The sequence below is a fragment of the Heteronotia binoei genome, unplaced genomic scaffold (assembly GCF_032191835.1).
Source record: "Heteronotia binoei isolate CCM8104 ecotype False Entrance Well unplaced genomic scaffold, APGP_CSIRO_Hbin_v1 ptg000246l, whole genome shotgun sequence".
Taxonomy (NCBI): Eukaryota; Metazoa; Chordata; class Lepidosauria; order Squamata; family Gekkonidae; genus Heteronotia; species Heteronotia binoei.
In genome coordinates this window covers 1-20556 of record NW_026800005.1, presented here as the reverse complement: position 1 = coordinate 20556, position 20556 = coordinate 1, and the positions used below count along the sequence as shown (strand labels likewise).

The 20556-nt window shown below is 46.1% G+C and overlaps 1 protein-coding gene across 1 annotated transcript in view; it reads left to right on the top strand.

Moving 5' to 3' along the window:
* The window catches only part of LOC132590540 (killer cell lectin-like receptor subfamily B member 1B allele A), a gene marked incomplete at its 3' end in the record, with an annotated part of 29916 nt that extends 9452 nt beyond the window's left edge, over positions 1 to 20464 (top strand). Inside the window, exons 3-5 of the mRNA XM_060263468.1 lie at positions 1430 to 1561; positions 4808 to 4962; positions 20352 to 20464. Of these exons, the coding sequence (XP_060119451.1) occupies positions 1430 to 1561; positions 4808 to 4962; positions 20352 to 20464 (400 nt within the window). The remainder of the gene's footprint in view (positions 1 to 1429; positions 1562 to 4807; positions 4963 to 20351) is intronic.
* Between the last annotated feature and the right edge of the window lie 92 nt (positions 20465 to 20556).

The window sequence follows — 20556 nt, the reverse complement described above, 5'->3', positions numbered from 1 at the left end:
GAGAGGAATAAGCCATAATTAAACTGGGATCTGTGTATTCAGACAGAATACAAAGCTGTAAACAAGACTATCCGTGGTTGATAAACCAGACCTTTTCTTCATATCCCAGACAGATTGAATCTGACTAACCCTAGTTAGTAGAGTGGCCTGTGCTGAGAAATAGTTTAACTAAACCATGGTTTTGTATGATGTCTGACCAGTCTATTCACTGTGTATTCTGACTGGCAATGGTTCTTTGGAGCCTCATAGCCAGTATTCCCTGTAAGTCAAGTTTGCGTGAGCTAGCTCACAGATTTTTAGCCTCCAGCTCATTTTTGTCTTAGTTCAGGAAAAATTGTCCCAGAGCAAATTAATTTATGCTGTAGCTCACAACTTTAATGCCAGTAGCTCAAAAAATAGAATTTTGCTGACAAGACTCTGCAGCTTAGAGGGAACATTGCTCATAGCAGAGGTCTTTCCTAGCCTTCCAACAAAGATCTTTTTAAAACGAAGATCTGGCAAAGGGACAAAAGGCCATACCTAAAACCTATTGTATACAATGAAATAACCTGGAAGATTGCTGACCTAAGAGCAACAATCTTCAAACAAAGAAACTTCAGATGAAAAGTACAACACAAGATTGCTGAACTTGGGTTCATTCACAAATTCAGAGTAATGGATTCTGCCCCCACCCCCATTGGCTGAATAGGGACAATGTTCTTATCTCACTACAGTTGCTATAGGGACATAGTATTCTTCACTACAGTTGCTAATTTTCTGTCCCCAGACACTTCCCCTTTGTTCCAATCAAGCTGTTTGTAATATGCATTGTACCTCTGCATTCTGAGTTCCTTATCTGGAATACCCCTTCCACCTTCTGACTGGATATAAAGATTCAGAGATCTCCATGCCTGCTTGTACCTGAAGAAGAGAGCTTTGTGTCTTGAAAGCTTATATCTAAAACATCTTGTTGGCCTCTATGGTGTTCCTGGACTCAAATCTAACTGATATGCTTTATGGTTTTCCTGCTCCACATATCAGGTAAAATTACTGGTTGAGTCTGGGATTTTGCAAATGTTTTCAAAATATTGATTCAAATTAATAGCTCCAGGGCTTTTTTTGTAGAAAAAGCCCAGCAGGAACTCAGTTGCATATTAGGCCATACACTCAGCACCAAGCCAGCCGGAACTGTGTTCGTGTGCATTCCTGCTCAAAAAAAGCCTACATTCAAAATTGTTTCTACAGATGCTTTTCAGAATTCTTTGCTGTGACTAAGTTAACTACTCACTCCTGTTTTTTGGTCACTGTGTGACACACTGTTCAACTGGATGGGCCACTGACCTGATCTACCATGGTTTCTCTTATGTTCTTATCCTTCACTGATCCAAATGCAGCTATTATGAAAAAAGTAGATTTCAAGGGAAATCCTCTTTATATTTTTTTTTTTTAGTGTTGCTGTTGGAGGCTGAGAAAAGGAAAACTGAGGGTGGCTCTTGCCCAGTGAAAAGGAATTGCTTGTCTGACAATTTACAATCTTTTCTACGAAGCAGATTCTGTAACCAAAGCCAAGATAACTCTTTAGGTAAAATGAATAAACTTGTACCTTTATTTTGCTGACCTCTTAGGTAAGAGAAAAAGGTGAAGTTACAAGAGCTTCACTTTACAATTATACCGCATGTCATTGGTATGCTCAGGCATCTCATCTTCTGTAAACACTGTAGATGTATTTATATAAGCACTATGAAATGTCAGTAGTTTATTCAAGTAGTAACTTCAGCAGGAAAATGCTTCATTTTTGTACTGTTGACTCTGCCAACTTGGCTCTGAAATAACAGGTTTGAGTCCACTGGTGCCTTTAAGATCAACAAAGTATCTGAAGAAGTGTGTGTGCACATGAAAGCTTGTACCAGAAACACAACTTTGTTGATCTTAAAGGTGTCACTGGACTCAGACTTTGTTCTGCTGCCTCAGATCAACATGGCTACTCACCTGAAATATCACAGTTTGTTCTGCAAATTCCATGTCAAACCTCTAGAGGGCTGTATCTGTCTGCATTATCTTAAAAAAACTGGCATGAAAGATTTATATATTTGTTATCATGTCACAGCTGACTTATGGCGATCCTGTAAGCAGGACCGGATCTACATGTTTTTTGAGGGGGGGGGGGGATTAAAAAATGATGCCCCCTTTTGGGCCATTCTATATTATGATCCCATAGAATACAATGGACTCCATATCCAATTTGGCGCCCCCCCCTCCGTCGGCGCCCAGGGCAAGCACCCCGCTCTGCCCCCCCCCCCCGATCCAGCCCTGCCTGTAAGGTTTTCAAGGTGAGAGACATTTTAAAGTGGTTTGCCATTGCCTGTCTCCCCGTCACAACCCTTGGAGGTCTCCCATCCAAACATTAGCCAGGATCAACCCTGCTTAGCTTCTGAGATCTGACAAGATCAGGCTAGCCTGGACTATCTATGTCAGGGCTAAATAAGCAATATATCTGCCTAAACAACTCCTGCTTACTTTATAGTTGTGTCCAGAGTAAACGAACAGTTTACTCCTGCATAACTTCAGCAATAATATTTTTAATTTTAATAATGTGTACATTTCTATCTCAGGGAAAATAAACTGAGTTGATAGTGCAGATAGTAGCATTTCACTAAGGTTGTTTGAGAACATTACTACAGCACATAGCTATGCACAACCCTTGTTTTGTGTGTTGTCCTGAACAAAAGCTTTGAGTCTCTCCTAGCAGGTTTTTCAATGCTGTCTGGATCCTCCCAAAACAAGTATCAATGTTTCCACAGATTCTGGCAGTGGTACCTCTGCCCAGTTGCCTGGCTGAGCCCAGGATAGGGTTGCCAGACTCAGTTATAGACCATATAGGGTGGAACATGAAGGGGCAGTCGTCAGTGATGGTGTGACATCACTTCCAGCAGAACCTAGACGTGATGCCCTGCCTCTGTAAAAATCATTCAAAATTCTATTGAGATTTTTGGAGTTCAGTGAGACAGATCCAAGGTATTTGAGACAGAGGCAGAGAACTACAAAAAACTGCATATTTCTGCCCTCTGCAGTCTGGTTTTTCCATTTCCATGTAATTGTTTAACAACTTAAAATACATTGCTTAATGCATGCCTTGAGTGTGTACACTTTTGTACTGGGAAAATGTGGGTGAGGGAATGTGTATGTGTGTATGTGAATCAATGAGGGTTGCCAGCTGAGGACTGGCTATGCCATGAAGCTTTTAGGAGTGGGCTAAGTGCTGCTTGGCATTGTGTGATGCTGTGTGATGCTACTTCTAGTCAAGTAATCAGAAATGACATCACACATCACAGTGACACTTTAGGTATACCCCAAATCTCCATGGCTTTATCATAGAGATTTGTGGGATTGCTAGAGCATCACAGTAATGTGTGATGTCACTTCCAATTACATAACTGGAAGTGACATTGCAGCACATGATAATCCCACCCCACCCCAATCCCATCCCCAGTTTGTCCTGATGCTGTACCAGGCAGCAGCCAACAGCAGAAGTGGAGGACAGGAGATCTGCTAGAGTGGGGGACCTGATCCCCCAAACTCCGATACATAGGTATTCAATTTGAAATGGCTACTGATTCAAGAATACTAATTGGGGGGTGGAGGAATCTTCAAGGCCTGGTTCCCTTGGCATCACTTGGGAAATGACAATATTATATTCCTGTTGTGTCTGATGGTTACAATGTGGTGGTCCAGCTCCATAGAGGTCATGGATATTGGTGAGGAACTGAGTGGGTAACTAGCAATAAGGAGCTATTCTTGCTGTTTGGCTGACTTGACAGTGCTGCTGCATGCCCAGTTGCCTAGGATTGCTGTCCAATGGTGAGCTTGTGCCCACCAGCTACGACCAGAACTTTTACATCGAGACTAGACTACTGCAGTGCACTGTACATTGGTCTCCCCGCCAAATCAGTTCAGAAACTCCATCTAGTAAAGAAAGCCTCAGTTTGGCTATCATGCATATTATTCCCATCCCTGGCTGCCCATCAGTTACTGGGCTCAATTTAAGTTATTGGTCATCATATACAAAGCCCTTTAATGGCCTTGGAGCCACATATCTGTGAGATCACCTTTCCCCCTTGGCTGCATCAAGACAGCTTTGCTCATCTGTGCAGGGTCTTCTGCAGGTGCCAACTAGTAAATGGGCAAAATCAACAACTTCCTGTATACATGCCTTCTCTGTTGTGGCCCCCACCTTGTGAAATGGCTGGCCTGAGAAGGTCAGGAAGGCTCCCATTCTCCTGGCTTTCTGCAAAGTATGCAAAACAGAGGACTTTTCTGCACTGGCAATAGACTTTGCAGTCTGTTAAATGATTCACAACATGAACTTAAAATTATTAGGAACTCTGTTCTGTGTTACTGTGTATAATGTTGAAACTAGGATCCTTCTGTGGAATTTTGCATTATTTAATGTGTCATGTTAATACCTCTATTTTGCTTCATTTCTGTTTTTTAGACTTCTGGTTGAGTCCAAGTGAGAAAGGCGAACTATAAATAATGTAATTAAAAACATAAATAATTTTTTTAAAAAACCAGCCACCAGCTAGATTTCTGGCCCCACTGGTGGACCTCCTTATGGCACCTGTAGTTTGGCTAATGTCTGACACAGTTGGACTGGATGGGCCTTTGGCCTGATCCAATATGGGTTTTCTTATGCTTCTATGTTCTTACACAGCTGGCAAATAACTAACTGGAAAGTGCAGAGAGACTCCTAAACTTACTGACTAGAATCTGCCCATTATAAATGGGCGATTAGTTAGAACATTAATGGAATGTCTCTCTCCCTCTCCAGTGAATTCTACTTGCCAGATCTGCCCTCTATACTGGCACCACCACCAGGACAAATGTTACTGGCTCTCAGAGGATATGAAATCCTGGAATTTGAGCCAAAGTGACTGTTTTGAGAAGAAGGCTCAGCTGGCGGTGTTCCAAGGCAAAGAAGAGATGGTAACTCAAACAATCTCACATTTTCATGACCTTTTGAGTATATAGTGAGGTCAAAACCTTTCTGACCAAAAGTATCATTGTTAAAACAATGGTTTTTATAAAGTGTTACTTCGTCAGACCTGTGATATTGCAGTACCTGCAGTGGAGGGTGGAGGATTCTCGAAAATATGTATCCTCGAAAATATAAACCTTTTCAAAGTTAATGCTCAGGTGGCAAGTAAGCAAGCTCATGACCAAAACCCAGCTTGGAAGAGACTGGATGGGAACCTACTTATTACTTGCAAGTGTTTCTGAAAACCAAGTTCAGTGGAGTCAAATGGTTGCACTCTGCGAAGGTTGAAAAGAGACTCAAATTATTTAATTGCACTTCCACAAAAAGGAGAGTTTTGTTGTCTGTGTGTGTGTTGGTGTTTTACTGACTATCAAAGGACTTGAGTGCAGGCTAATGCCATACAGGGGCACTCTTGACTTACAAGTCCCAAAACACCTGCCACTACTTTAAAAAGGTAAAGGTTACAATGTGGTGGTCCAGCACCAGTTGTTTCCGACTCTGGGGTGATGTCGCATCATGACATTTTCACAGCAGACTTTTTACAGGGTGGTTTGCCATTGCCTTCCCCAGTCATCTACACTTTCCCCTCAGCAAGTTGGGTACTCATTTTACTGATTTCAGAAGGCTGGAAGGCTGAGTCGACCTGGAGCTGGCTACCTGAAACCAGCTTCCACTGGGATTGAACTCAGGTCGTGAACAGGGCTTAGGACTGAAGTACTGCAGCTTTACCACTCTGCGCCATGAGGCTCCTGCCACTATTTAATGAAAATACAAATGCCTCACGTGGGGAAATGGTTTTGCCCATCTCTGCCCACATGAGAGCTTGGAAATTCTGTAGCTGTGTCCACCCAACAAAGAGCCTCCATCCTTACTCCTGTGTAACCTATTTCTCTCTGGGCATTTCTGCTGCCATCTACTAATCAAGAAGTGCATCTCCTGCTAAAGGACTAGCAGTCTTTATTGCATTAAAATTACTCTTACAGTGCTTTGGTCTCATTTGATTTTGTGGGGAGTAGTGTATGCCCTTGCACACTTTGGGGGTGAAGGGACTGGCTGCTGTCCCCTCGCCTCCTCAGTGTAACTGAATGGGCTCACTCTGGTTACAGAGATCAGACTATCAGTGTTCAAAATATAAAGAAATAGGATGTTTAAAAGTGCACATTTGGTCCATATACATAGCAAACTGAGCAAGAATCAAATGAAAAGCGATGTAACCACAGTCCTCTGACCCTGGTTTTTTATTTATCTCTAACAATGATTAGAATGAGGATAGGCTATTCTTGAAGCTGCAAGTTTCAGAAATGTTCTGTTGCCTTGGTTTCCTATAGCGGTGTTTCTCCTTTTTGCTCATTGCCATCACAATGTTCAGAAATGAGACAGCTTCTCATATGAAGGCAAGATGGCTAAGAGAATGAAGAGTGCTTCTTCCTCCTGCTTCACCAGCTTCTTGTGGCTCATCTTTCTTTTCCTGTCCCCCAAAAGGAAGATGGAGTCCTTCCCTTTGGAAGGGTCTGTGATTTAGATGTGACTTGTCTATTTATCTGCTTATCAATGAAGCTGGATGACTCTTGTGCTGGAGTCATCATACACTTGTGTACCTGCTAACTTGCAAAAGGTGGTTAGCATTCTCTGAGCATTTACAGAGTGCAAATCAAAATATTATAACTTCAACATAAATCTGTGGGTGTAAGGCCTTTCACCACACCTAATTTTATCAAAGTATTATTTGCCTGGCATAGAATTCCAGCCTATCCAGTTTTTCTGTTTTATGAACTGAGCAGTTGAACATATGAACATATGAAGCTGCCTTATACTGAATCAGACCCTTGGTCCATCAAAGTCAGTATTGTCTTCTCAGACTGGCAGCGGCTCTCCAGGGTCTCAAGCTGAGGTTTTTCACACCTATTTACCTGGACCCTTTTTTGGAGATGCCAGGGATTGAACCTGGGACCTTCTGCTTCCCAAGCAGATGCTCTACCACTGAGCCACCATCCCTCCCCAAAAAATTAGGTAATTTTAGATTGATATGTCTGCACATGGGATTGAACATATGAAGCTGCCTTATACTGAATCAGACCCTTGGTTCATCAAAGTCAGTATTGTCTTCTCAGACTGGCAGCGGCTCTCCAGGGTCTCAAGCTGAGGTTTTTCACACCTATTTGCCTGGACCCTTTTTTGGAGATGCCGGGGATTGAACCTGGGACCTTCTGCTTCCCAAGCAGATGCTCTACCACTGAGCCACCATCCCTCCCCAAGTGTTTTAGTAAGGCTAAGAATGTGAATAGAACATTTTAAAAATTGGTTTTGAGGGACAGTTTGTGAATGCAATAAGAGAAATATATGAGAATGGGAAAGCAGTGATCAAAATAAATAATGAGAAATATTAATGATATAAAATTGGAAAAATGTAGAGAATTAGAAATGAAATTAATTTGGAAATGGTATAGAACACCGGCTCAACTAGCGTATATGATTAAGGGATTGAGATCCAATTGCTGGCTTTGCAAAAAGGAGAAGGGACATTATGTGCATTTATGGTGGGAGTATTCAAGAGTGGCTGAATTCTGGTGAAAGATTTTAGGAAAGGTGCAAGAAATGTGTAAAGTGAAACTTTCGGGAAAGGTGTTATTTATGGGAATATTGGGGAACCCTAAAGTGGATAAGTCTTTCCAGGAGATATTTAAAGCTATGGTTTTAGCAGCCCAGGCTGTCATAGCATTTGGTTGGAAAGATGCCACGAAATGGACCTTGGATAAACAGAACGGTTATTTATACGAATGGATTTAGTCAGATATATTATCAATACCAAAACAAGGACAGCAAGGAGAGGACAAGATTGAAGAAATTAAGGAAAGGTTGTATAATTATATAGGATGGGTAAAAACAGGAGGGGCCACTAATGAAATAAGGCTCAGGCTCCGAAGGGTGTGCATGTGGTTGAGAATATAAATGAGTTCTATAATGGTCAATTGGGGAGGGGGGAGGGAGGGAGGTAACTGATGGATCTGTAATATGAATATAAGATACTGTAGGAATGTAAAATAGAGAAATAATATGAGTTATAATACAAAATAAAAAAATTATTAAAAAAAACATTTTAAAAATAATATTAATTTTTAAGTACCCCAAACAGAAAGAAATAAAAAACCAAAATGTAACAGTGGTGGCTGGCAAGTCTACAGATAAACATAAATAAAAGGTATCCACATACCTAGAAATATCCATAAGCATACCTGGAATCTGAATGAAATATGTCCCTATATCTCTAACATCTTTAAGCTCCAACTGATTATAGCACTCAGTGCCCTGGAAGTTACATGTTCCAGTGTCCCTTGTGGCTAGGGCACTGCCATGGCATATCTATATATACAAAATAATAAAGTATGGCCCCCATCTGGGGATATCTAACTTTGTGGATTGAGATCACACACATACTAAACAGATTTCCCTGCAAATTAGGAAAAACCCTGAGGTTTGCAGAAGAATCTGAAAACATAAAAGCAATGCATTTGGGGTTTAAATTGCCCCCAAACAAGAAGTTTGTCTACGCCTGTGCTGAGGTGGTAAAAATGTAGTAAGGCAGGCCAGGAGTTTGCTGGTACTGTTACAGGAGTGGGAGGTGCTAGTAGAGACATTGCCACTGTTGGTGTGCATGGAGTGGGGGAGCTTCGGGGCAGGTGGGCACAAGAGTTGCCATCACTGTTGGTTTGTGTGGGGAGATAATTCTTATATTCTCAGAAGCATATTATACAAATCATCCAACACTTTGTGTAAAATGACAAATTAAGCTTTACTGGAGAAATATTTTACAGTGTGATAACTAATATACTTCATGGTACAGCATATAACAGAAGAAGAGCAGTTAGCTCACAACCGAAAAAAGAATGCAAATTAGCATCCTCAAACAAATCAATAAACAGATCCAAGCAGGCAGCCGTGTTGGTCTGAAGGAGTTGAACAAAGCAGGAGTGAAGTTTCACCTTTAAGACCAACCAATTTTTATTTAGAATGTAAGCTTTCGTGTGCTCTTAAGCATACTTCATCAGACGAGGAATCCAGCACAGTGAGCAAAGCCATACATAGCTGAGCAGAGCCATACATAGCTGGTAGGCAGTGGCCCAGAATGCAACATGGTACAGATTTAAGAACCAATGACAGTGAAGGAAAGTTATCTGGTAGGCAGTGGTTTAGAATGTAAAATGGTACAATGACAGAATTGTAAAATTAACAAATTGAGCAAACCTTTGATCTGAGTAGCAGGCTCATGCTATTCAGATAGGGTGGCCATAATGTCTGAAGGCCAGCCAGGGACACTTTGGGGGGGGAGGTAGGGGTGCGCGCGCGCGAAGCGTGCGCGCGCCGCCGGAAACAGGAAGTGACGTCACTTCCGGTGACGTCACTTCCGGTGACATCATGCCACCTGCCGGAAGCAGGAAGTGACATCACTTCCTGTGACATCATTTCCCCCGCGCCACCTGCCGGAAGCAGGAAGTGACGTCACTTCCTGTGACATCATTTCCCCCGCGCCACCTGCCGGAAGCAGGAAGTGACATCACTTCCTTTGACAGCACTTCCTGTGATGTCATTTCCCCCAAATATTACCACCCCCAAAATATACAACTTTAAAAAAGAAGAGAAACTTCACGATGTTCCCTGCTAAAGAAAAAAAGGCTCCAACAGCAATCCCTCTTGAGTCAGATTCACAGGAAAACAATCCACTATCCTTGATACCTTCTTGTGCTCACAAACATTTCAACAAGACTGTCCACAATATCAAAGGGTCTTGATCAGCCTAGTAAAAGCAACAAAGCAACCCTTATCTACAATCAAACTGAGATCAGAACTAAAACCACCACTGCCAGTCTGTGCCCCGTAGCCCAGCCTGAAGGCAGGCGGATACAGGTCTAGAAAAGCAGGTCCTCCCCAAGCAGCACACAAAAAGAAAAAGGTGTCACCAAAATACTAAAAATTGCAAAAGAGAAAGGAAACCAAGTTCTCTTCATATTATTAAAGTGATGGAACGAGCTGTCAAGTCACAGCCAATTTGTTCCTTACCTTCTGTTGTGTGATGGAAGTGATCTACTGTTGTCTGTGGTTGTTAGTTTCCTGAATGGAGCTTATCTGGAAAAAAAAGAAACACACTGTCAGCAGTTTAAAATTACTTTGCATCTTGGCAGCTCTTCCAACACACCCAGGAGGTGGCTGCCTAGTGTCGTTTTTTTTTTTTGGGGTATCGCCATTAGCCCTAATCCCCAGTTTTGTTTTGTATTCCTTTTATAATTACTATTAAATTCTGGTCTTACATTAACATACGCCCGCACAGTGGAGCTTCTTGGACCTCGACTTCTCCCTGGACAAAGAACACGGCTGGTAGGATGGGACTTGCGTGCTGTGGGCCCAGGCGGTGGGCCCGCAGGTGTGGGCCATCCCGACTCCCACGCTGGACGAAGGGCTGTGGTGTGGAAGGAGCGACACAGGTTTCAGTCTTTCGCTTTTTTACTGAATTTATACTTCTCTGATTTCCCTGAAGCCTTGAGGATATCTTTCTTCTCCTTAATAAAGTGATAAAATTGATCACAATCCATATTAAAATTCAATCTGACTTGCAGCTCTGCTTTCACCAGGTCTATGCTACAACGATTCCTGGTGTCCGTCCAGTGAGCTGACATGAGGCTGAATACCCTCTCCACAAAAGCGTTTGAGCATGGGATACTCAGGATCTTGCTTACAAGAAGCAAGAGGTTTTCGCACTTCTGAGACCGAGTTCCCATCTCAGAGAATATGGCCACCCACTTTTTATCCACAGTGATTTCTGGGTCAACACAGGCCACTTGCTCATCCAGCAGGCTCTTGGCATCAGTGTATTCACTGTATAGGTGATCCAGGTTTATTATTTTCTCCATTTTCAGCTGCTCAGCAGCACACCGCAGGTGGTCATAAGTCACACTTTTTTTAAGAGAAAATGGTGTCAAAGCACACAGGTGATTTTTCTCAGAGAAATCAAACTTTTCTTCCAGATAGGTGGTGGTTCTTTCAAAGAACTTGAGGAAGTCCTGCTTCGCTTTCCTTGCCTTCGAAGGTGGCATTTTGCGCAGCGCCTTATCTGTCTCCGTTCCAAAAAAGGAGTCAGCTTCGCGTTGCTTAAGGCTGTTTAGCAACCTGAGCATGGTCTCAAACAATTCAGGTGCTGTCAGTGCATCCCGCTCCAGAATCAGTACAGTCTCCTCAATAGGCGTCAGAGTGGTCTGGAGAAACATCATGTAAGTTTGCGATGTACTGTAGTCCTTTTCTCCAGACTCATCGTCAATGTGGCGCCATATCAGAGTAGGACAGTGGTCCTCTCCCAGCTTTTGAAAGTACGCTTTAACGGCTGGCCAACACTTCAACATCTTGTTTATGGCAGGCAAGAAAGATAGCCATCTTGTGCGTACATGTCGAAGCAGGTGATCACCCTCCATCTCCAAAAAATCAAACATCTCCTGAAGTTCCTCTGAGCGTTTGGCAGAAACAGAAAAATGACCAAAAGCCTTCAGTATGAGAGACTCGATGTCGCAGGTGAGCATATCACATCCTTTTTTGGCAGCATTGTGCACAATGTGTGCAGGGCACCTGGCGGGCACGATGTCTTCACGGCCTCTACTCAGAAGTGTGTACACAGAATGGTATTTTCCAAAGTTTACATTCGCGCTGTCTGCTGAGTATGCAGACAGACGAGCTAAGTCCAGCTGGTATTTTGCCAAGACATCCAAAATCCTTCGTGTGACATTCTCAGCCGTTTCATTGGCATCTTCATAGAAATCAAGAAGACGATTTGAAATGCCGTCCTTCAAAGTGAAGTATTTAAGGCATAGGGGGAACATTTTCCTGTTGCCATGATTTGATGCGTCGCTGGAAACGCTGTAGAAACAATGTGCTGTGTCAAGATCTAACAGAATCAGTTCTACAGAGTAAGGTGCCAAGACATCGCTTATCAAAGCTGCACCCTTTGTTTTCCCAAGGGTCATCTTGGTCACAGTCTCGGAATCGGAAAATGCGGCTTTGCACAATTTGACACCGCAATCAAGAGACCGGTATGATAACGCATGCCTGTTATTGTGGTATGCCAAGGCTAGTTCAGCAGCCGAAATTCTGGCCTGAGCAGCGGTGTCTTTTTGGTAGGCGAAAAAAGTTGTGATGGATTTTGAAGTTCCAGCTTGGCTTGCCGCACTCCTGTGAGAGTCGGTGTCCTTATGAGCTTTCACATCATTCACTCCACCGTGACCAATTCCTATCTCCTTAGAACACATCGTGCAGAATGCTTTGTTCTTGTCCTTTGTCTCTTTTAGCCAGGGGTAGGTGTTTTTCCATTCAGGATTGAACACAACCAAACGTTTGGGCTTCTTTTTTGGTGGTTCCTGGGGCTGGTGACCTTTGCCACCCCCAGCACCTGATGCTGAAGCCATGGTCTGCTGTAAGGGCCTAGATGAAGAGGGCAGAAGAATCGTGATTAAGTCCTCGCCACTTCTGGAGGACGTGGGCCTTGGACTCCAAGCTGGGGAGAGAGGGCTTGTTCAGCCGGGGGCAGGATTAAACCCGTAGAGGCCCATAGGCAACTGAAATCTTGGGGTCTCCTCTCGCAAATTATCTCCAGTCCTAATGCATGGAGGCTGGGAGGGCAGCAAGCGGGGGGGGGGGAATGGGGGGTGAGGCAGCCTGGGGCATCTAAAGGCGTGGGGGCCCATAGGACGCTGCCTACTTGGCCTATGTGTTACTCCAGCCCTGCATGCAAGACTGCAATGAAGGGTATTGATGCAATAGGCATACACACACGTGTAATGGCAGTGTTTGTGCAATGGAAGAGGTAAAAGGTGGGGGGCCGCTGCCCAATGGGAGCCCCGTTCACACGTGCTTGGGGGACCCAAGCACAATGGGCGAGGCGCACACACGGAACCTGGTGCTGCTGCTGGCGCGTGGAAGCAGGCCTGGGATTCAGGGTCAGGTCAGACGCCACTGCACCTCGGCAAATGGGGGGAAGGCCACTTACTGTAGTCTGTAGGGGAATCCTTTTCTCTTCTTCTCCCCTCTCTCTTCTCCCCTCTCTCTTCTTCTTCTTCTTCTTCTTCTTCTCTCTCTCTCTCTCTCTCTCTCTGCAATGGGCAAGCAAAGCAGATCGAGTCCCGGTTAGGCCATCCCTCCACTGGAAATAATGAAGGATAGGGACACCTCCTTTTGGGGTGCATAGAATTAGACCTCCTCTACCTCAAAAAACAGGCGCCTTCCCCAGAGACCTGCATATCAGCTCTTCATTATAGCGTATAGGAATCGGTCACCATAGGGAATAATGGAGAGCCCAGCTTTCTGATGACCCTGCTTTCCCCCGCTTTCTGATGACCCTGAAGCGGGGGAGAGGCCCTCCAAAACGGGGGATCCCCTGCCCCCACCTGGGGATTGGCAACCCTATCTCATGAGCCTTGGATAACACAGAAAGAGCCAGAAGTGCACAGTCAATGGCAGGGGGCGATTCCACAGTGCTGTAAGAAACAAATCCAAATAAAAGATGTTGTTGCTAAAGGAAAACTGGTGCATGTTTGTTTGTCAAAGACTTAGGATATAACATACTGTTTGAAGTACCACAAAGCCAAAGCTGAAAATAACACAAAAAGGGGAACAGGCAAGTATTTATGGACTTTGAGAATGGGAACATAACTGTCCAGTGAAGGAAGTACACTGAACTGATATTTACAGGTCCCACAGAAAAATGGTCTACAGTAACAGAACTCACTGCTGGGCAGAAAGGCAAAGATACTTGCAGGCCCTGAGATTTCAGTGGCATGAAAGAAGCCCACAGTGCTGTTTGCAAGATCTGAAGCACACACACACACCAGAAGAAGTCTGAGTACAGTCAAATGGGGTAGCGGAAAAGTATGTCCAGATCTTCAAAAGCATAAATGCAGATCTTCAGAAGTCTTCCAATGGGCACTCTTCGCAGTGGAGGATGGTAATGCATGGGATGGAGAAAGCAGAGAAATAAGTACTCTTCTCCCTTTCTCACAACACAAGAACTCGTGAGCATTCGATGAAATTGCTGAGCGGTCAGGTTAAAACAGATAAAGGGAAGTACTTCGTCATCCAAAGGGTGATTAACATGTGGAATTCACTGCCGCAGGAGGTGGTGGCGGCTGCAAGCATAGCCAGCTTCAAGAGGACGTTAGATAAAAATATGGAGCAGAGGTCCATCAGTGGCTATTAGCCAGAGTGTGTGTGTGTGTATACAGCTCTTTTGGCCACTGTGTGACACAGAGTGTTGCACTGGATGGGCCACTGGCCTGATCCAACATGGCTTCTCTTATGTAGACATTTGCCTAAGACAGATGAGCTACAGAAGCATAACAATAGCGGAAGAAGCATTTGTTAAGGATCAGATGTGTTTGTGAAAGACTTAGGTTACAATGGTTGGCAATCCACTGGGAGGATTGGGGAGGACAGGGACAGGTGTACCAGTGTCTCACCAGCACACAAATACAATGCCATTGCTGACCAAGAAAACCACCCTGAAGTGATGTCATGATGTCAAGACAGTGCTCTAGGATACACCAAAGTTCTGTTTTGAACTATATAGTTTGAGGAAAAGCTTAGAGGGGCCCTCAGATGTCATTACTTCCCTTTTTCAGAGGAAGTGACATTGTACACTGGTGCACATGTTTGCACTCCCCCAACTCCCGTTCCCCCCCCCCACACACTGGTTTTTGTAGCAGGGGGAAACAGGGTAAATTGCTATCTGCCTAACATTTGTACAATTCAGCATCAAAAACCCATTAAGTATAAAATCACAAATATAAAAAGCAGCACAAAGTATATTGATCCTCCTTGTTTCGCAATGCATGTACTTGTGACAAAACTAGTAGTTCTACCACAAAAAAGCACAGTATGTACGTGTTTTGCAGAGGTAAACCTGCCGTGGGTCCTAACTGAAGGCCATTAGGAATATTGCTTTCTTCATATTCTGCTGTTTGTTTCTGCTAATCCCCACAGTCTTCCACAATTTCCCCAACCCATCCTCATAAGGAAATATCAGTGAAACATCCTTCATTCAAATACAAAGCTTAAAGACTAATGTTCAGGGGCCACAATCATCCCAGGGCCACTTCACTTTAAAAGATGCCTGCATGGATGGCACTGTCACATATTTCTTTATGTTGCTGCTTGTATTAAAGATTATTATATGCCTCTTATGTAAAGCATTTGCAGTTGCTTTATGTCTATGTAGAATGATTCAAAATGTTTTTTTGAAAGATGGGGCATTAACTAGAAGTAGGCTCTATAACAGGGGTGGCCAGATTTGCTTGTCACATAGAAGAAATGTCAGATGTTTGAGAGCCGCAAGACATGAACATGAGGAAGAGAAAGTGATAGAGCAAGAGGGAGGGAATGAGGGAGGCAACTTTAAATGCGTTCTCCAAGCCCTCCAAGTTCTCCAAGATATCTTTTTAAAGAATGTGGAGGAGGAACACACTTTCCAGTGAGTGTCTCAATTCACAGCAACTCAGAAACTGTAATATAGATTGAACACAACTCAGCAGGCATGAAATGCACCCTAAGTTGCATATAAAATCCAATTTAAGATAAATTACAAGTTAAAATTTACAAATTATAACAAGATGGTAAAACATAAGAACATAAGAGAAGGCCTGTTGCATCAGGCCAGTGGCCCATCCAGTCAACACTCTGTGCCACATAAGAACATAAGAGAAGCCCTGTTGGATCAGGCCAATGGCCCATCCAGTCCAACACTCTGTGTCACATAAAAACATAAGAGAAGCCCTGTTGGATCAGGCCAGTGGCCCATCCAGTCCAACACTCTGCGTCACATAAGAACATAAGAGAAGCCCTGTTGGATCAGGCCAGTGGCCCATCCAGTCCAACACTCTGTGTCACATAAGAACATAAGAGAAGCCCTGTTGGATCAGGGCTTCCTATGGAAGGAAGACATTTTAAAAGGTGTGCTGTCCCTTTAAATGTGATGGCCAGAACTCTCTTGGAGTTCAATTATACTTGTCACACCCTTGTTCCTGGCTCCGCCCCCAGTGTCTCCTGGCTCTACCCCCAAAGTCTCCTGGCTCCACCCCCAAAGTCCCCAGATATTTCTTGAATTGGACTTGGCAACCCTACCATGAAGGCAATGGCAAACCACCCCGTTAAAAGTCTGCCATGAAAACTTTGTGAAAGCAACGTCACCCCCTTGCACAGGGGACCTTTCCTTTTCCCATGTTGCCTAGAATTGCCAGCTCTAGGTTGGGAGATTCCTGGAGATTTTTGGGTTGAAGTCTGGGGTAGAAAGGAGAAGGAGATAGGGTTGCCAACTCCAGGTTAAAAAATTCCTGGAGATTTAAGGGATAGAGCCTGGTGAGGGTGGGGGTGGGATTTGAGGAGGGGTGGGACCTCAGACAGGTACAATAGCATTTCCTCCTGGGGAACCACGGTTGCCAATCACCAAGTGACAGCTGGAGATAACTCAATGTTACAACGGCTCTCCAGATGGCAAAGATCAGCTCCCCCGGGGGGGGGGGATGAATACCCTCACTTGGGTGGGTGGGAAGAGGGGAGGCACTAGCCCAGAGGCTCTTTCTGGAGCCCATTCTATTTTTCTCTTCAACAGGCCTTATTCCTAGTTAACATATAAACATCTGAAATACTTCCCAATCACTCCCCAGGTAAAAAAAATTCAATATATATCTTATTACATATTCTTGATATTTTAAATTTAATATGGCCATGATATGCCTGATCTGCAATATAGGAAATTTTCAGTCTTTTATCAATTTATCAAATGTGCATAGTTTTGCCTCTTCCTATTGGCTGGCATACATTACTCAATGCACTTGGATCTGTCATCTCATAATAAAATATTTATACTAATGGGGATAATCCTGGACTCAATACTGGTTTCAATTTATTCACAGAACAAAGACCATTGCAATTTATGCTTCAAAGAACTGGCAGCATTTTTCCCCACTGTTTCCCTCCTCAAAACATCCTCACCTTTTCTGACTTTGGGAGAAATAAATCTCCTTTCTCTGTTTTCAGCTTTTCACTAAGCATCAATGGGAAGATGGGACTCTATAGACGCTGATAAAGCATTTTGCAAACTGAAACAGTGCTATTTAGAAGCAGGAAATAGTAACAGTAAGACAGCAGCCGTGTTTTAATATGAACTTGGAGCCACATTTCTCCATTGCTATTAAGACAGACTGAAAGAAACCTGCAGCATTACTTCCCCCACCCCCCACAAAAAATCACTCTGTGCCACATAAGAACATAAGAGAAGCCCTGTTGGATCAGGCCAATGGCCCATCCAGTCCAACACTCTGTGTCACATAAAAACATAAGAGAAGCCCTGTTGGATCAGGCCAGTGGCCCATCCAGTCCAACACTCTGTGTCACATAAAAACATAACAGAAGCCCTGTTGGATCAGGCCAGTGGCCCATCCAGTCCAACACTCTGTGTCACATAAAAACATAAGAGAAGCCCTGTTGGATCAGGCCAGTGGCCCATCCAGTCCAACACTCTGCGTCACATAAGAACATAAGAGAAGCCCTGTTGGATCAGGCCAGTGGCCCATCCAGTCCAACACTCTGCGTCACATAAGAACATAAGAGAAGCCCTGTTGGATCAGGCCAGTGGCCCATCCAGTCCAACACTCTGCGTCACATAAGAACATAAGAGAAGCCCTGTTGGATCAGGCCAGTGGCCCATCCAGTCCAACACTCTGTGTCACATAAAAACATAACAGAAGCCCTGTTGGATCAGGCCAGTGGCCCATCCAGTCCAACACTCTGTGTCACATAAAAACATAAGAGAAGCCCTGTTGGATCAGGCCAGTGGCCCATCCAGTCCAACACTCTGCGTCACATAAGAACATAAGAGAAGCCCTGTTGGATCAGGCCAGTGGCCCATCCAGTCCAACACTCTGCGTCACATAAGAACATAAGAGAAGCCCTGTTGGATCAGGCCAGTGGCCCATCCAGTCCAACACTCTGCGTCACATAAGAACATAAGAGAAGCCCTGTTGGATAAGGCCAGTGGCCCATCCAGTCCAACACTCTGTGTCACATAAAAACATAACAGAAGCCCTGTTGGATCAGGCCAGTGGCCCATCCAGTCCAACACTCTGTGTCACATAAAAACATAAGAGAAGCCCTGTTGGATCAGGCCAGTGGCCCATCCAGTCCAACACTCTGCGTCACATAAGAACATAAGAGAAGCCCTGTTGGATCAGGCCAGTGGCCCATCCAGTCCAACACTCTGTGCCACATAAGATAAGGAGGGAAGGGAAGGGAAGGGAGGAAGGGAGGAAGGAAGGAAGGAAGGAAGGACGGAAGGAAGGGGAAAGAAAGAAAGAAAGAAAGAAAGAAAGAAAGAAAGAAAGAAAGAAAGAAAGAAAGAAAGAAAGAAAGGGAGGGAGGGAGGGAGGGAAGGAAGGAAGGAAGGAAGGAAGGAAGGAAGGAAGGAAGGAAGGAAGGAAGGGAGGGAGGGAGGGAAGGAAGGAAGGCCGCCCCCCCCCCGCTTTCGGCCCCCTTACCTTACCGACGAGTCCGGCGGCGGCGGCGGCGGCGGGGAGGCCGGCGCTGGAGGGCAGCGGCGCAGCCAGGCCCAGGCAAGCCCGGGGATTGCTCCGCGCCTGGGCCGGAGGGCCCAGCCGCCGAGCAGGTGAGCGGGCCGGGCGGGGGGTCGGGAACCGGCGGCCTCTGCAGAGGCCTCCGGCGGGGTAAGCGTGGCGGGGGTGGGTAGGGGGGGGCGAGAAGCGGCGGATGGGGGGTGGGCGGGAAGCGGAGGCCTCTGCAGAGGCCTCCGGCGGGGTAAGCGTGGCGGGGGTGGGTAGGGGGGGGCGAGAAGCGGCGGATGGGGGGGGCGGGAAGCGGAGGCCTCTGCAGAGGCCTCCGGCGGGGTAAGCGTGGCGGGGGTGGGTAGGGGGGGGCGAGAAGCGGCGGATGGGGGGTGGGCGGGAAGCGGAGGCCTCTGCAGAGGCCTCCGGCGGGGTAAGCGTGGCGGGGGTGGGTAGGGGGGGGCGAGAAGCGGCGGATGGGGGGTGGGCGGGAAGCGGAGGCCTCTGCAGAGGCCTCCGGCGGGGTAAGCGTGGCGGGGGTGGGTAGGGGGGGCGAGAAGCGGCGGATGGGGGGTGGGCGGGAAGCGGAGGCCTCTGCAGAGGCCTCCGGCGGGGTAAGCGTGGCGGGGGTGGGTAGGGGGGGGCGAGAAGCGGCGGATGGGGGGTGGGCGGGAAGCGGAGGCCTCTGCAGAGGCCTCCGGCGGGGGTAAGCGTGGCGGGGGTGGGTAGGGGGGGGCGAGAAGCGGCGGATGGGGGGTGGGCGGGAAGCGGAGGCCTCTGCAGAGGCCTCCGGCGGGGTAAGCGTGGCGGGGGTGGGTAGGGGGGGGCGAGAAGCGGCGGATGGGGGGTGGGCGGGAAGCGGAGGCCTCTGCAGAGGCCTCCGGCGGGGTGAGCGTGGCGGGGGTGGGTGGCGGGGGGCGGGAGAGAAGGGAGGAAGGAAGGCTTACCTTCTTCCGGCGGGCGGGCGGGCCGGCCAGGAGTCCCTCGGAGTCCTCAGGTCGGGAGGCACGCAGCAGCGGCTGGTTCAGTGCTGCTGGCTGCGCTGCTGGAGGCGAGTGAGGGAGTCAGGTCAGCGTCCCTGCACGTGCGTACGACTGTGTGGCGGGCCCTACGCATGCGCAGAGCCCGCCACCCCGCCGTGCGCACGCGCAGGGACGCTGGCTCCCTCACTCCCCGCCTTCCCCGCCCGCTTGCGCGGCCAGCTGGCTAAACCGGGACGTTTTAATGGTCCCGGTATAGCCAGGGCGGGAGGCGGGAAACGGGGGCCAGACCCGGGAAAGTCCCGGGCAACCGGGACGGTCTGGCCATAATTCAGATCAAAGGTTTGCTCGATTTGTTAATTTGGAGTGATGAGGTGGGAAAGGGGTGAGAGAGCAGAAAGAGTGATAAGGTGGGGGCAGAAAGAGAGAAAAAAGTGACAGTAGGCAGTGTTGAGAGAGACAGAAAGTAAGAGGGTGAGAAAGAGAGACGGAGAAAAGTGAGGTGGGGAGGAAGAAGCAAAGATGGGAGAATGGGATGACAAGCTACTGCAAGTTTCTTGTATGTTTCTGCTTGTCTGTTCATATTTAGAATGTTGTTATGCTACCTTTCTACTGTTGAAGGTTCCATTGCTAGAAATTGTTTTTGAGAGAATACGTTATCCCATTTCTGAATTGCACCAAGAGAGTTTTGCCATCACTAGTTATTTTCAGAAATATAGCAAGAGAGTGACAGCACTTTCTAGTTACATAAAACTTACTCTATTTCTGATACAGGACTTCTTAAAGAATATTAAACAGGAGACACGGACATACTGGATCGGACTCTACTTTTCTTTATCAGAGAATAAATGGATGTGGATTACAGGTCATCAGTATGACCAGAAGCTGTAAGTTGCTCCTTTTTCAGGGTGCCTTTCCATTAAGAAAACAAAAACAAAAAACCCGTAAGAGTAAAACATCAAGTCTGTATTGTTTGGGA